The sequence below is a fragment of the Suillus plorans genome, assembly GCF_016647745.1.
Source record: "Suillus plorans strain S12 chromosome Unknown HD556scaffold_3, whole genome shotgun sequence".
NCBI lineage: Eukaryota > Fungi > Basidiomycota > Agaricomycetes > Boletales > Suillaceae > Suillus > Suillus plorans.
This window is the reverse complement of record NW_024537387.1, coordinates 123,978-138,154: the sequence shown is the minus strand read 5'-3', so window position 1 is coordinate 138,154 and position 14,177 is coordinate 123,978. Positions and strand designations below refer to the sequence as shown.

The window sequence follows — 14,177 nt, the reverse complement described above, 5'->3', positions numbered from 1 at the left end:
CGTCTGAGACCAAATGATAATGTCGTCGAGATATACATGGCAGATTCTGCCGATAAGATGCCGCAAGGCGGTTGTCATTCGTCGCTGGTGTACCGCAGGGGCATTTCGCACCCCCATGGGCATGACAGTCCATTCGTACTTACCAAACGGTGTGTGTACCGCCAAGTATTTCATGTCGTCTGGGTGCACGCGTGTCTGAAAAAACGCGTTAGTCATATCAATCTTCCCGAAAAACTTTCCTTTCGCGCAGTCCTTCAAGATCTCATCGATTCGAGGCAAGGGGTGATTGTCAGGCACCGTGTTTAGGTTTAACCTACGGAAGTCGTTTACCCAGCGTGGCAGGACCGTTGGGTCCGCTTTGGGGATGATGAAGGATGGCGAGGACCATTCACTTTCGGAATGGCGCAGTCTCCCACTATCCAGGTGCGAATCCAGGAGTGTTTTCCAAGCCGCACGGTACTTCTTAGGGCAATCATAAGACCGTTGCTGTACAACACAATTAGCGTCTTTAAGGTTAATGCGAAATAATACGTCGTCAGGCATCAGGTCATTATGTGGGATGTCGGACGGGAAGCGATCGTTATATTCGTTCTTGATGCGTGAATCCATTGCCTTCAACTCATCTTGGTAGAGTAGACCCTCTAATCTTGCCGTAACGGCTGCGGCAACGTCAATACCCATTACCTTTTCGCACTCATCGTCCACGATGGACTTTAACTCTGGCAGCACAGACTTTAGTTCTCGAACCACGTCCTGTTTCGCCCAATATAGTTCGGGACCAAACGCCGAGACTCTAGTCGGTTTGGTCATCGAGCTACCTGTCGGTGGTTGTAGGAGATCATAGTTAGTATCCTTCACGATGCAAGTACGTAGCTCGTGATCAATTACAATGCGATTATGCGCGAGGAAGGGTCCCCCAAGTAAGAGAGGGGTACAAAGATTAGGAGCGATGATCGCTCGTACAGTGCGAGAGGTATACATTTGGTCGGGAGACGTGCAGGCAAGTTTGACATAATGCGATAAGAGAAGACATTCTTTGTTCTTGGTGACAGCGAGAGATATCGATATTGGCTTTCCTAATTTGCGCCGACGGAGTCCAAGTTGTGAGACAAGGTCTTCACCAATCAGAACTAGAGAGGAGCCATGGTCAATAAGTGCGGAAACGCTCAGAGGTGATGAAACTGCGGGCCCGTCAACTAGACAGGTCCATCGTAGGTGTGAAGTCTGTAACGGAGCCACGCACTCTTCACCCGAGTCACTACCATTCCCCAATGCTGCGGAAGGCATCACCACAGCCACCGTGCTTTCACCACTCTCGTTGATCTCCACGGCAGCCACTACCTTTCCGTCCCTCTTGAACTTCTTTGCAGTGATCGTCGCTGAAGTTAGTGCTTTGTAGGTCGCGCCGTCTGGGAATCCCTTAGGGCAGACGGCTGACGTGTGTCCCGCAAACGGCTCTCGACACTTGAAACACCCGTCGTTATCGCGGAGAAGCTGTCTTTCGTTATCTGAGAGAGGAGGGAGGCGTACAAAGGCCTTAGTGGTCTGCGAGGTATTCGTTTTCGTCCTGGCGTTCGGCAACACATTCTTGTGTGCGGTAGAGCGATTCCTTTCAGCGCGAAGAGCGGTCTCCACCGCCTCCTTTTGCCTAGCAAGGTAACGAAGACGTTTTTCATCAAGAAGACGTACTTTTTCGATCCACTTCCTCAACTCTGTCTCCGCTATGTTCTCCGCATAGTAGTCCCCCGCGAGTTCGGGATTCATGTGTGATTCGAGATGGTACAGGAGGTTGACGTCATCCAGGTGTGAGGCCGTATCGCGCAACAGCGTGTTCTGGCTCTGAATGTCTACCGCCCATTCGCTGAACGGACGTTGGCCTTGTACGGACGCTAGCATCTTACGACGGACGGAGTCGGACCAGTCAGTAGGTAGCCAATAGTCGCGCACCTCGCCAAGATAATCTTTGAATGAAAGTGCGTCGAACTCCTCCTGGTTGTTGAGATACCAGTCTTGGACTATCGGATCCTGCATACCCCACGCCACTTTCTTCACCTTCTCGTCGTCTTTCACCTCCTTGTGCAAGAAAAACTGCATGCAGCCCATCTCCCAGGCACGTAGGGCTTCGGGTGTGATCTGCCCAGCGGTGAGGAATGGAGGCTTGCTAGCCGATGCTTGCTCGACACGGGCGACTTTCGTAGCAGTCGACATTATGGGAAAGTCTGTAGAGCTCGAATTTGAGGATGTATGCGTGGTTGATGGTGATGGAGGGCACGGCACAGTACTGGAGGCAACGTTGTTAGGTTCGGCTATGTTTCCAACGACAGCAGCGTCAGTTCGTCCACGACTACGCGTAGTGATCGTTGACGGCGGCACTATACGGGAGCGGCGGCGCGGCAGTTTGTTTAATTATTGTTCTGGATTTGACCGGGGTCAAGTCCGAACGGAGAGAACGGCGTGAGAAGTAACGGCAATCTTTAACAGCAAGTAGGAACAGGTTACGCTCAGCTGAACGTAAAAAAAAAGTGGAAGGTCGTCAAGTAGGCGACCTCACTAACAGTCAAACAGTTACGTGGAAGAGCGTATGATTGTAGAAGCGGTAAGAAAGAGATAAGTCTCAGTACAGGAGCGTCGTACTATATATAGGGATCCGTGAAGTAAGGTGTCCAATCAACGACGTAGATAAGTATAACATGATGCGTCATCGCTTGCGTCATGTGCCGCGTCAGTGTGTAGTAAGCATCCAGCTTACAATAACGCGTGAGTCAGTACATAATCTGCATAGCGAACAATGCTAAGATGGAGCGGCGTTAGCGTGTGTTCTCGACCACATCGATGTTCCCGCGCCCATCTGCGTCGGTAGTGCGTCCTTGCCATCATTTCATACCCTTGGTATATATATTCAGCTCCTCGTCCCCATCGCCACCCTGAGCAGTGTGTCTATTTACCCGCCTACATCCCTCCTCGATCCCTTGGCGGCCCCTGTAGTACCCAACTCGCAAAACATCTTGAGTTCTGTACTGAAGACGAAATCGAACTCGTTGGTAGTCGTGCCTGCCTTTCTGGCACAATGGGCATTTTCCCCGAGTGCTGTCGATGTTCTAAAGACCCTCGAATATGTTGTAAGTTGGTTGTTGATGTTGTGAGAAGAAGTGACTCGTGCTGATACCAATGCAGGCCTACGCTGGCGGTCCTCTCGCACCTAAAATGGGAAATGCCCTGGTGGACGCAGGGGTCAAGCTTTCTTGCGTTTACGGCGCTACAGAATTTGGTATCAACACTTATTTCTTCCGAAATTCGGTCGAGCAAAAGCTTTGGGAGTGGGTGCGATTTGGACCAAATTCCAAGATCAGGTGGGCTCCACAGGACGATGGTACATATGAATGTCAAGTTTTGGTGCGTTTTCGAGTTGATCTTCAAACACCCCTTCGGCATTGAACGCCTTCTCACAGACAATCCCGACGCATCAAGTGTCAGTAGAGAATCTTTCGGACGTCAAGGGTTATGCTACTTCGGATGTATTCATCAAGCACCCGACCATAGAGGGCTTGTGGAAAATGTACGACTAAAATTCGCGCCATTGATGTTCTCTAACATTTTTCTTACAGTGTAGGAAGGCTCGATGACGTTTTGGTACTCTCTTCTGGGGAGAAGACTGTACCAGCTCCTATGGAAAGCATCATCTCCGCCAACCCCCAAGTAAATGGCACCGTTATATTCGGCCGTGGACGTAATCAAGTTGGGATCCTCATAGAACCACGAGCAGGGTGTGAAATTGACGTCGACGACGAAAAAGACCTTGCTAAGTTTAGGAACCGAGTGTGGTAAGTCCCCTACAAGATCGAATGTTGCTGTTGAGTCTGAAGATGTTCTTGAAGGCCCCACATAGAAGAAGCGAATAACGAGGCTCCTGCATTCAGCAGGATCTTCAAAGAGATGATTCTTGTGACACGCAGTGAGAAGCCCATGCCTCGAGCTGGAAAAGGGACCGTTACCAAGAAAGCAACCGTCAAGCTGTATGAGGAGGAGATCAATGCCCTGTGAGCATAGTACCCATTCGTCACTTTGTCGACTAGACTTCACGGGCAACAGATATGAGACGGTGGAAGGCAGCGCCAGAGCAGGTATCGATGTACCTTTACCCACAAGCTGGACTGCGGAAGACGTCGAGGCATGGCTCAAGGTCCACGCTACTGCTGTGAACGCTGACAAGGCAGTCAATCCTGATGTAGATATTTTTGCTCAGGGCTTTGATAGGTGGGTTGAAAAAAAGTCAAGGCTAACGTTCTGCTTACTTCGTGAATCCAGTCTCTCCGCGACATTCCTCAAAAACCGCATTATCGGCTCTCTCAGCTCATCTTCAGATCGCGACGTTCAGGTATCAGCATCGCGGATTGACCAGAACATCATATTTTCAAATCCTTCGATTCACCAGCTCGCGAGAAGCGTCATCAATGCAGTATTGCAGCAGAATGGTACAGGTGCCGTCGACGCTAAGGCTGATATCGAGAACACGATCGAGAGGTATTCAGTCGGATTAGGTAACTCTGTCGCAGAGGCCAACACCCCTCTAGTTAATGGGTGCAACCAAAGCGATCATGTGGTTGCCCTGACTGGGTCTACGGGTGGTCTTGGTTCATACCTGCTTGCAGATCTCCTCCAGCGTGAGGACGTGTCTGTGGTATATGCCTTCAATCGCCCGTCAAAGGAGGCATCTATACAACAACGACAGGAGAGTTCGTTCAAAGATCGCGGTTTAGATTTCACTCCGCTTCAGTCAGGCAAACTAGTGTATGTAGAAACTGATACATCCGATGATCACCTAGGTCTGGACAAGGAGTTATATCAGAAGGTTTGCTTCATTCAAATTCCAGTATCACTGAATTAACTTAAAACAACGTAGATCTGCACGTCTGTCACTATCATTATTCACAACGCTTGGCGACTCGACTTTAACCTGGCGCTCTCGTCATTCGATTCTCATGTACGTGGAACGCGGAATCTTATAGACCTGGCACTGTCTTCTCCACATCATCCAAAGCCGCGTTTCATGTTCACATCTTCTATCTCATCTGCTCAAAGTTGGGATAGAGCAAAAGGACCATTTCCTGAAGAAGTACAATACGACGCAGGGGTTGCAATAGGTCCTGGCTATGGTGCGAGCAAGTATATTTCGGAAAGGGTAAGTCACTAGCTACTTCGAGGAAGCATGGACTTTACGAATACTGTTCCCAACAAGGTTCTCGTCAACAGCAAGTTACCAGCATCATCATTCAGAATTGGACAAATATCAGGAGGACCCCCGCGAGGAGCTTGGTCCACGACAAACTGGCTACCGATCATCGTCGAATCAAGTGTAAGTTTAGGCACGCTTCCGGAAGCCAAAGGAGTAAGTCCACCACTGTCGAGGAAATCTATCCATGACATGCGCGGTTTAGTTTGTGTCTTGGATCCCTCCACACGCCGTATCAAATGCTATCCTTGATGTGGCTTTCGCGGCAGAAGAACCTCCCATCGCGGTGAATCTGGTGCATCCGAGACCGGTCGCGTGGAGAACGTTGATACAGCCCGTTGCGGACGCCTTGGTTGAGCGTAAAGTAACAAATTACCCGCTACCACTTGTGCCGTTCTCAGAGTGGCACGACAAGCTCGAATCGAGTGCCAAGGATTTGAGCAAAGAGACCATGAAGCGCATCGTACGTTTACCTCGATAGCTGCTCAGAACGTTTTCCTATCTACTCTTCAATTGCAGCCTGCTATCAAGCTTCTCAACTTCATGCGTTTCATGGCCCGATCAGACATCGCGACCAGGGCGTCTGGAGAGATGGGCTCCGAAGCAGGTGGCGTGGCTTCTTTCGCTACCGCCGTAGCCGAACGCGTCAGTCCAACAATGAAGGAGCTGAAGTCGCTGTCTTCAGCGGACGCGGCACAATGGGTGAATTATTGGGTGGCGATGGAGATGTTTCAATGAGCGGTCGGAACTTGGGACATTCTGCTTGTGGTTGGAGCTGTTGAGTTATTTTTTCAGAAATGTTGATGAGATGCAACTTCTGACTTCCCAGGTTTGGCCTGTTTGCTCAACCAGCTGATCGTATCGAAAACTCAAGGATAACAAGAGGGGCAATCACAGGAATACACAAGGAGATAGATATACACAGCAGTTGACTACGGGTGGGGACTAAGCCATCAGTGCAGTCGTACCAACGTGCTGTGTAGCACAACAAATTATAACCATCATCTCCTTACGGGATCAACAAGCCTCCGAGCAAAAGCATCGCGGCACTGATAATGAGTTACCTCTCCCCTGAAAAATGGGGATGTCAGAAGATATCGTTAGAGGCCGATATTAGATTCACCTAGGAGCATGAACTGCGATGACGCTGCTACCCAGACGCTTGTGGCATTGGGGACAGCTTTGCACAAGTCATCAGACAACATCCATACGGAAAGAAAATTGGAAATACATTCTACTATCTGTGACTCTGACACGCCTAGACTCCAGCAGCATCAGCTTCCTGGCAACTTGTTCATTCCGCGCTTTGTGAATATTGCGGATGACGTGACTGTCAAAAATCGGTGCTCGTAAAGCTTCTTGAAGGAATGGGCGCACGTCGCGAGCGGTGACGAGGGGAGGAAGAAGTTGAAGAGTTTCAACAGAGTCTAAGCGAGGACTATGTCGACTGATTAAGTCTAAGGCGGGCTGTAACAAATTCGGCGCTGCTTTATCAGTGGGACGGAGGTATAGCCTGAGAAGAGTCAAGAAGATGCTTCTGGTGACTCCGTTTGGATTATATATTCGCTTGCAGTATCTACAACAGGGTCAACAAGAGATCAAGATTATAGCTGAGAGAGAAAGACATACTCTTCAGCCTTGGCATAATTCTTGAGCTTGTAAACATAGAGTTCCAGAGCATGTTCGTGTCTTCCCATACGGCCCAGCAACACAGCTCGCGCTTCGTAAAGATCTACAGGATGTAAGAATCAATATCCATGGTGAGTGTTATTCTGTAACTGACTCTCCGGCAGTGAACCATACAAGCGATCGGGGCGGTAGTGATCAGTGGTGTCAATAAAACGAAGGAGTTTAGAGTAAACCTCCAACTCATTTGCTAGCGAAATTTGGTCAGAGAAGTTATCGGCCGGTAAAAATAGCGACTGACCCTCGTCTCCTCGTTTGCGAGCACTCAAAGTCATATTCAGATAGAGCTCTGCAAGCCGATCATGGAATGCAGCATTCTCTTCGCCTTTCTCATCGATCAGATACTCGATGTAACGAGTAGATATGGAAGGGTCGATGTTCTCGAGGTAATCTGTTACTTGAGTTCGAGGGAGTTCAACGTCATCAGATGTAAATATCTTGAATGAGACAGATAATTGTCAGCAACGAACCGGACAGAAATATATACAAGTATCACCTCGAAAGCCATATGACGATCCTCTTCAAAGATCCAGCGGGATGACTCAAATACTTGGTTGATGTACTCAGGACCAAGTTTTCGCAGGTAGGATATGGACGGATCAAGTTTGTCTCTCATGTCCGTTTCCTTCTCACTTAACCTGGGCAAGGTCATTAGTCCGCAAGCACAAATGAGTGAATCACATAGATACTCACTGGTGGAGGAGATTGAGAGCCTTAGCATGCATCTTCTTTCCATTATAAAGGTATATAAGCTCCGCAAATTTCTGGTAGCATTAGTAAATGCTACGTTTGAGTACGCGCGCGCATTCAACGTACCTCTCGTGCCCGGAGCTCCTCCTCGACCTCTGATACTTCACACCAATTAGCCAATCGACAAAGTGCACCGAGGAGGGCCGGCTGAGTCACGAGATAAGACTTGAAGAGCGCTGTGTCCACAATCTGCGCAAACCGCACAAGCTGCTCTGGAGTCAACAGAGGCAAAGGGATGTTCGGCAGTGAAAATAATTCTTCAATCGATGTCTCAGAGAGGAAAGGCCACTGGTGAGACTGAGCTGGTGCAATGTGTACTACTGCGAGTGCGCCTGCAACTTTCGGACGACGATCGGTAAGATATCGCCATAGAGCATCCACCGACCGGCTGAAGTCATCTGGAAAATTTGTTAACGCGATGAGTCAACAAAGATAAAACGTCTGACTGACCTACTTGCTTTACCTTCTTCTTCCCGCTGATAGATAGGGTATCATCGTCTTTGTCTTTCGAGGAGGATAAAAGTGCCACAAATGCATTTCCCCGGCGAACGGCAGCCTTGACTGGCATCGCAGAGGACGCTGACTGCTCCACAAGTTTTTCTTTGCTTTCATTACTATCATTTTGAGACTTTGTTGATATGGTGTCATCGTTCTTTGGCGTGAATGACTGCTGGTTTGTAGGTCCCCCGAACAGCGATATCCAGTCATCTGGAAGAACAGAAAGACGTCCGGCGATGCGCTCAGGATAGAGAGCAACAACCTTGGCGGGGTTGAGATCAAGCTCGATGAATGAATTTATTGCATCGTCAAACTTTCCTAGTCGAAACAGGGACACGGCGTGAAGGGCGCGAATGTGGGTTCGTCGTTGGTCCTTCAAAAGATAGATGGCGTTATGTCTGTTACTCGATGTATAATTCTAAACAAACCTTGTCTGGTAAAAGAGCTTTGTCTAAAGTATCAAGCAATGATAGTGCGTCGGAATAGAGGCAACGCTGGACAAGTTCATCGATCTGGTCTCCCCACGACCTCATCCGAATTTGCCATATCGAGCTGCCCTCGGAAGTAGCTACTGTGCGGTCGTTCGGAGTAGCTACAAGGAAGAGAGGTGCCTTGGCGGCAGGAGAAGACGTCAAGAGTCTAATTGTGCAAGTGGCGGCAGAGGACGCTGATGATGTGGGTGGGAAGGGAAGGGTTTGGACGGATTGCGTTGTTAGTGACGATATGACTTGCACAACTGGTGAAGGGATGAGGGATGACTGAGGGGCAACTGGGGCACTCCCAGATGGAAGGGAACTACCACCGTTCTCTGGTACCGGGACGGTACCAGGAGGAAGTATTGAGAAGATGTATGGGTTGACAAAAGCTAGACAAGACCATCAGAAAACTTGGAAGGACTTGGCAGATTGAGATGCTGACCAACTTCATCGGGTGGACTTGGCCAATCAATCGTCGTTGGCTTGGTCTGCCTCCCATCAGTGCCGATGATAAACCCCTGATCTGCCGGAAGCTTCAGCTGTCCATTGTATCGAATATAAAACTCATATCATACTATCTTTGACAATGAGTGCCTCGGTATCGCTCAGCCGCACCAACCCAGGTTTGGCTTTGGCTCCCAGACCAAGGGTCATGTACCCAGTAAGCCCAGAAAACGTGCCCATGGAGATATTCGCGGGTATAGGTGTGACAACGTCAAGTGTCGTGAGCTTGCTGATAGAGAACAGAGCATACTCGGTAGGTGAGTACGCAAAGCAAACATTATCGCTATCAAGAAACACTGCAACACGCGGCGAGTGAGGAAGAATAGTTTCCTGCGTAGTGACTTAGATGGGTCTTACAAATGCAAAAACGTCGTACCTTGATTTCCTGTGCTTCACCGTCTTTCCACGTGTATATCACTACTTTCCTTCGGCACCCGACTAAAAGCTGCGTCACCATCGTAGGAATCGGGCCTGTCCTGCCGACAGTATGAGCTCCACCTTGGGCATCACTTTGATCAAGGTTGTGCACGGAAGAGTGAACAGCAAATGACAATGCACCCTTAGCTCTTGTAAGAGGTTTTGGAGGAGCAAAGCTTGGGAGAGGATACAGAGTTGGTATAGTTTCTGAGGAGGGACATACTAAATTCACGATATTTGACAGAGATGGCTATGTCATTGATCGTACCGGAGAGGGAAACCAGAGAATTGATATCCTTGATGTAGCCCAGCTGGTCAATAGGTCTACGAGACAGACCCTTCTTAGTGTCCACCAAAGTTGATCCATTCTCTTGGTATTGAGATAAGTATATCGGCGTTAACGGCATCCAACAGTAGCATACCGGAAAATTCGTTGTACTCGTAGATGAAGAGACTGCCTGTTGCTGTTCCAATATACAACTTGTCACCTGAATATACGGCAATTGAGCATGCTACACCTGCAAACATAACCGAGAGAACTTGCCCTGGACGAGTAAAGCTTCTGGTCTTTCTTTGAATCCGCCGAGGACTGCATTCGGCGGGTTGAACGGCGCCATGAGTCAGAATGATCACTGCACTGGCAGGTCCACCAAATGGACTCGGAGGGAGGGATATTATTGAATCACACTGATTTCCTTAAACGTGTAAGTTTATGTAAGTCTGTTTGTTTTCTACATAACGAAATCAACTTGTGACTTGCTCTCTGTATTCAGGGTTACATATACTTAGTATCAGCATGACCCAAAACTCACGAGATTGGAACGGACTGCAAGGGAAACCCAAGGTCAGATCTCTATCTATCAAGGACCGACTACGAGCCTGAACGCCTGCCACTGCGCCAGGACCCTTGGCTTTCCCGAGGACCGGCGCCAGACCATCCTACTACACCCTTCCACCAGCGAAGTATGATGCCGTTCAGACCGCCCGCTTTAATCTCTCCAGAACCATGGCTGAAGGAAAATAATCCTCCAACCTGCGAATCATTTTCTCCACGGTGTTCAAGTATTCATCCAAACATGAAATTAGTTCTTCTTGAGAACATGGCGGAGGAAATTTCTCTCGAAAAGCCTGCTCAAATGCGGCGTCGGCCTGTTCTGCAGTCAAGCTAAAGACTGTTAGCCTCTGTCACGGAGACCATGGAAAGACTTACGTCACAAGAAACTGTTTCTGTTCTTCTTCACGTTCCTCTTCCCATTGGGTGACGTCCAGTATCCACTCCTTGCATCCTTGATATGCCTCTTCCATAATCTGCTTCTCACTGTCAGAAAGTCCGTGTTGAAACAATAGCTTAGACGGTATATCATGGCCTGGAAAGCATCCTGGAAAATAGTCGTTCAGGCGTTCTGCGAGCATGCACGACTCTGGTGCCGTCGCAAGATAGTAAACATGCTATCTGGAATGAAGCTAAAACAAGGTCGACCTTGAATCCTGAGAAACGCACCAATAGACACAGATTCTTAGTGACCAAGATATAATGCAGCCTGTCATGTTCGTCGTTCGTAACATGATCTTGGAGTTTCTTTAGCTCTCTTTTCGTGAGTAGTGTCATGTCTGAATCAGAACTAGGTTCCTTCACATAGTACTCCTGCCACGATAACGCAACAGAAGACGCATCGACCGCATATTTCCTGAAAGTGTCGACCATGGCTAGGCAGTTAAGTAAATCTGGGATCTGCCCCAGGATAAAATAAGGGCGCAGTATGTTCCGTGTCGCGTAGAAGGTAAGTGTAGGTGGTGACTGTGCGTCTGCAGATGCGGGTTCTTTCCCGAGAATCGACGAGAGATGGTCTGTATCAGCGAGTGAAGTTTGAACTTTGCGCACTAGAAATAATGAACACGAAGCACACCATATATCGCTCGGTGGCCTTCGGCATTATATTCACTGCAAATTCCCATCGCGGTGACCATTTGATAAAAATCTTGCATGAGTTGACACTATATGGACTATTGACAGAGGCCAGTGATGGGGACTTTAGGTTTAGCTGCACTAAACGTGCCGTGCACTGAGACAGGAATGATTTTAAAGTACTAGAATATAAACTTGGAAGACGCGTCAAATCAGGTGACTCGTGATTATACCTGTTCGGTCATTGCCGGTAGTTTAGGCTAGTGCAAAATCTTCCGTCGAAAACTATTCATTTTCCTCGTCTGAGTCCCCAAACAAACAAGGCCCCCCATACAGATCATCGTTATCTATTCCACTGAATTGTACATCCTCGGGTGAGACTCGATGTGGGAGTGCGGTAGGGACGCAAGGTGGCTCCATTTGCATCTCCGACTCTGCCACTGTCAACGTACAACGTGTCTCGTTTGCGAATTTCATGTCTGTGGCAAGGTTGGAGTAATCAGGCGAAGGTTTTTCTTCCGATTTGGAACCTTCAGAATGTTGAGAATGATGGCGACAATGGTCGGTGGTTTCCCCCGAGTGCTCTTCTTCCTCATCGTTTACCCTAGCCTTGGGTTGATCTTCGCTTTCTAACTTGACCGATCGCAGGCTTATCGTCGAATTACGTGGTGTGTTCCATATATATGCTGATCCATCCAAACGATGCCTGACATAGCCGACACCCTCCCGACCGCAAGTAAAAGTGATGTCATCATTGTCGTGGTGCTCTACGGTCTCAAGATTTAGAATCTTCCCGATAGTTGTCCATGGGTCCGGATCGTTTAGGATGTCCAAAGGCAATCCAGGGTCATGTATATCCGAGTCGCCAAAAGAAGAAAATCCCTGCGACGAATTGAAAGAGTGTGATTTCACATGTTTCGTTCGAGTGGCAGGATATGAGGTCTGAACAGGTCGACGATGTTCCGTGTTGAATATCTCAGTGAAGGGTTTCGCAATCGCTTCCGAAGTTTGGGTAGCGTGGAACACCCTCCGAGCCTTCTGAGGAGTTGTAGGAGCGTATTGTGTTTCGAAGGATGATGCTGAAAATGGCTTAACATCACTTGTGTGGCAAAGAGACTGTGATATAGGACTGCTGCACTTGATGGAGCTATCCCATCCGAGCGACTCAGGAGAATCGTGCGTAACGATGGGTGCAGGGAAACCAATCGGAGAAGTGGAGGAGGATGGCGATCGTTGCAAGAAATGTTCGTGGTTGGAACTCCATCCACCATGCAATTGTGAAAGGGAATTCTGCGATGAGGGTGGTGACGTGTCCATGTCGAGAATGTATTCCTCTGTTCCTTGAGAATTAGGAGGGGAAGAAAACGGAAAACTGTTTGACGGAGGTAAGGGAAATCGTTGCTGGTCTTGGAGATCGTGAGTAGGCACGGATCCACGAAGCTTTCCCGTGTCAGCAATATCCGTGTCAGCATAACCTGAGTCGTTGACCCAGCTTCCGTGGAGACTATCTGTCTCGACACTCCGTAGTGGACTCTCATAACTAGTGACCATACGATGGTCCGGTGAAGGAGGCCGCGACATTCGTCCGCTCAAATGATCGTCGTAAATTCCTCCATCATTATCGTTATCTATTGGGAACAAATGGCTAGCGCTTCCTGAAGACCGACCAGTGCGAGAGAAGTTGCCACTGGACGTTCCTTGAAACTAGGATATGGTCAGTGTACTACTTGGATGCTCACCGTTCTCTCTGATGTTACCTGAACGTCCGATTCGCTGTCAGCATCGATAGGCAGGAGAAGATGTTCTTCGGGATCAATGCCAGGGCCTCCATCTTCCGAGTCCGAGTGGGATAACTTCCCTTGCAGGGGCAGTCCAATCATTTCTGACAGAGGGATTGATAATATGCGGTCAATTGCATCACGATAGGCTACCGCTGACACGATCAGTGCATTATATAAGACAGATCAACACACATCAGGGTATATCACATACGATCAGAAAAATCAAGCATTCGAAGTATCTTCGAAGGTTGTTTGCGGCGCCGCGGCTTTGGGGTGCCAAATGAGATTCCTCGGGCGAATGATGTGTCGCACGATGTGCTTATACTATGCGCCGTGGAGGGGTAATTGGCTTTGATTTTTGCGTCTCGTTGTGCATGAGCAAGATTGATTTGATGTAGAACAGACTTCAGAGACATCTTTTCAGGCTTTGCCCTTCCTTCCTTCGTGTTGCTTAATGCTGCTGCCAACCTCTGTTGACCAAAATGTCGCTTCTGAACCCGACCTGTACTGTCTTTGGTGCGTGCTCGAGCAGCGTTCCTACATATACGAAATATAAGTAATCATAATACAATTGAGTGTTTACTAACCTCTTCCCTCCCATGTAGTTAGCGCCTGTCATCTTCAACGTTTGAATATGTGGTAAGTCAAGTACAAGAGGCCTGAGTTTGGATTCTTTGGAACAGATTAATCCCATCGCGTAATGGGCACGTGATTTTTAGTGTGACCCAAGCTTAGTATGTACCTGAGCGTCGAAATAATTCATTCAACACTGTTACACAATGGCAGTGACTGCAACTTGAGTCCGCCTAGGCCTAGTAAAGGCTGTCAGCGGCACGTACGATTTCTTCCTCATTCACAATCTTCAGCTTGATCTTCAGAAGCTTCAACCTCCACGCCTTCTCGAATACAAGAGACTAGTCGGTAAGTCG

At 48.5% G+C, this 14,177-nt stretch overlaps 6 protein-coding genes across 6 annotated transcripts; 1 reads left to right on the top strand and 5 right to left on the bottom strand.

The window, feature by feature from the left end:
- Positions 1-441: 441 nt before the first annotated feature.
- Positions 442-2,208, bottom strand: HD556DRAFT_1226393 (uncharacterized protein; the record flags this gene model as incomplete). Its single annotated transcript, XM_041297077.1, has 2 exons — positions 442-791; positions 870-2,208. Coding segments are annotated over 2 exons (1,689 nt in total), but the record flags the coding sequence as incomplete, so codon positions are not given.
- Positions 2,209-2,832: 624 nt separating this feature from the next.
- HD556DRAFT_1532864 (putative nonribosomal peptide synthetase) lies at positions 2,833-5,968 on the top strand (the record flags this gene model as incomplete). The annotated part of the gene is made up of 11 exons (XM_041309535.1): positions 2,833-2,859; positions 2,904-3,119; positions 3,175-3,393; positions 3,450-3,556; positions 3,606-3,821; positions 3,876-4,037; positions 4,090-4,849; positions 4,901-5,179; positions 5,237-5,386; positions 5,436-5,693; positions 5,750-5,968. The coding sequence occupies 11 exons, from the start codon at positions 2,833-2,835 to the stop codon at positions 5,966-5,968; spliced, it is 2,613 nt and encodes an 870-aa protein (XP_041166354.1).
- On the bottom strand, positions 5,884-10,178 carry HD556DRAFT_1477225 (uncharacterized protein; the record flags this gene model as incomplete). The annotated part of the gene is made up of 17 exons (XM_041308552.1): positions 5,884-6,301; positions 6,354-6,410; positions 6,462-6,806; positions 6,860-6,962; positions 7,014-7,106; positions 7,158-7,353; positions 7,413-7,554; positions 7,610-7,680; positions 7,733-8,064; positions 8,117-8,537; positions 8,593-9,029; positions 9,083-9,163; positions 9,216-9,474; positions 9,521-9,768; positions 9,830-9,931; positions 9,984-10,049; positions 10,106-10,178. 17 exons carry the CDS (start codon positions 10,176-10,178, stop codon positions 6,232-6,234), a joined length of 3,096 nt encoding a protein of 1,031 aa, XP_041166353.1. The 3' UTR covers positions 5,884-6,231.
- Positions 10,179-10,234: 56 nt separating this feature from the next.
- On the bottom strand, positions 10,235-11,647 carry HD556DRAFT_1325909 (uncharacterized protein). Its single transcript, XM_041301532.1, has 4 exons — positions 11,469-11,647; positions 11,063-11,409; positions 10,772-11,010; positions 10,235-10,726 (listed from the first exon to the last, which is right to left on the bottom strand). The coding sequence occupies exons 1-4, from the start codon at positions 11,545-11,547 to the stop codon at positions 10,537-10,539; spliced, it is 855 nt and encodes a 284-aa protein (XP_041166352.1). The 5' UTR covers positions 11,548-11,647; the 3' UTR covers positions 10,235-10,536.
- A 2-nt stretch (positions 11,648-11,649) lies between these two features.
- On the bottom strand, positions 11,650-13,249 carry HD556DRAFT_474706 (uncharacterized protein). The gene has a single exon (XM_041310716.1). It carries the CDS (start codon positions 13,046-13,048, stop codon positions 11,753-11,755), a length of 1,296 nt encoding a protein of 431 aa, XP_041166351.1. The 5' UTR covers positions 13,049-13,249; the 3' UTR covers positions 11,650-11,752.
- Positions 13,250-13,898, bottom strand: HD556DRAFT_474580 (uncharacterized protein). The gene is made up of 2 exons (XM_041310715.1): positions 13,836-13,898; positions 13,250-13,785 (listed from the first exon to the last, which is right to left on the bottom strand). The coding sequence occupies exons 1-2, from the start codon at positions 13,865-13,867 to the stop codon at positions 13,452-13,454; spliced, it is 366 nt and encodes a 121-aa protein (XP_041166350.1). The 5' UTR covers positions 13,868-13,898; the 3' UTR covers positions 13,250-13,451.
- Positions 13,899-14,177: the final 279 nt, after the last annotated feature.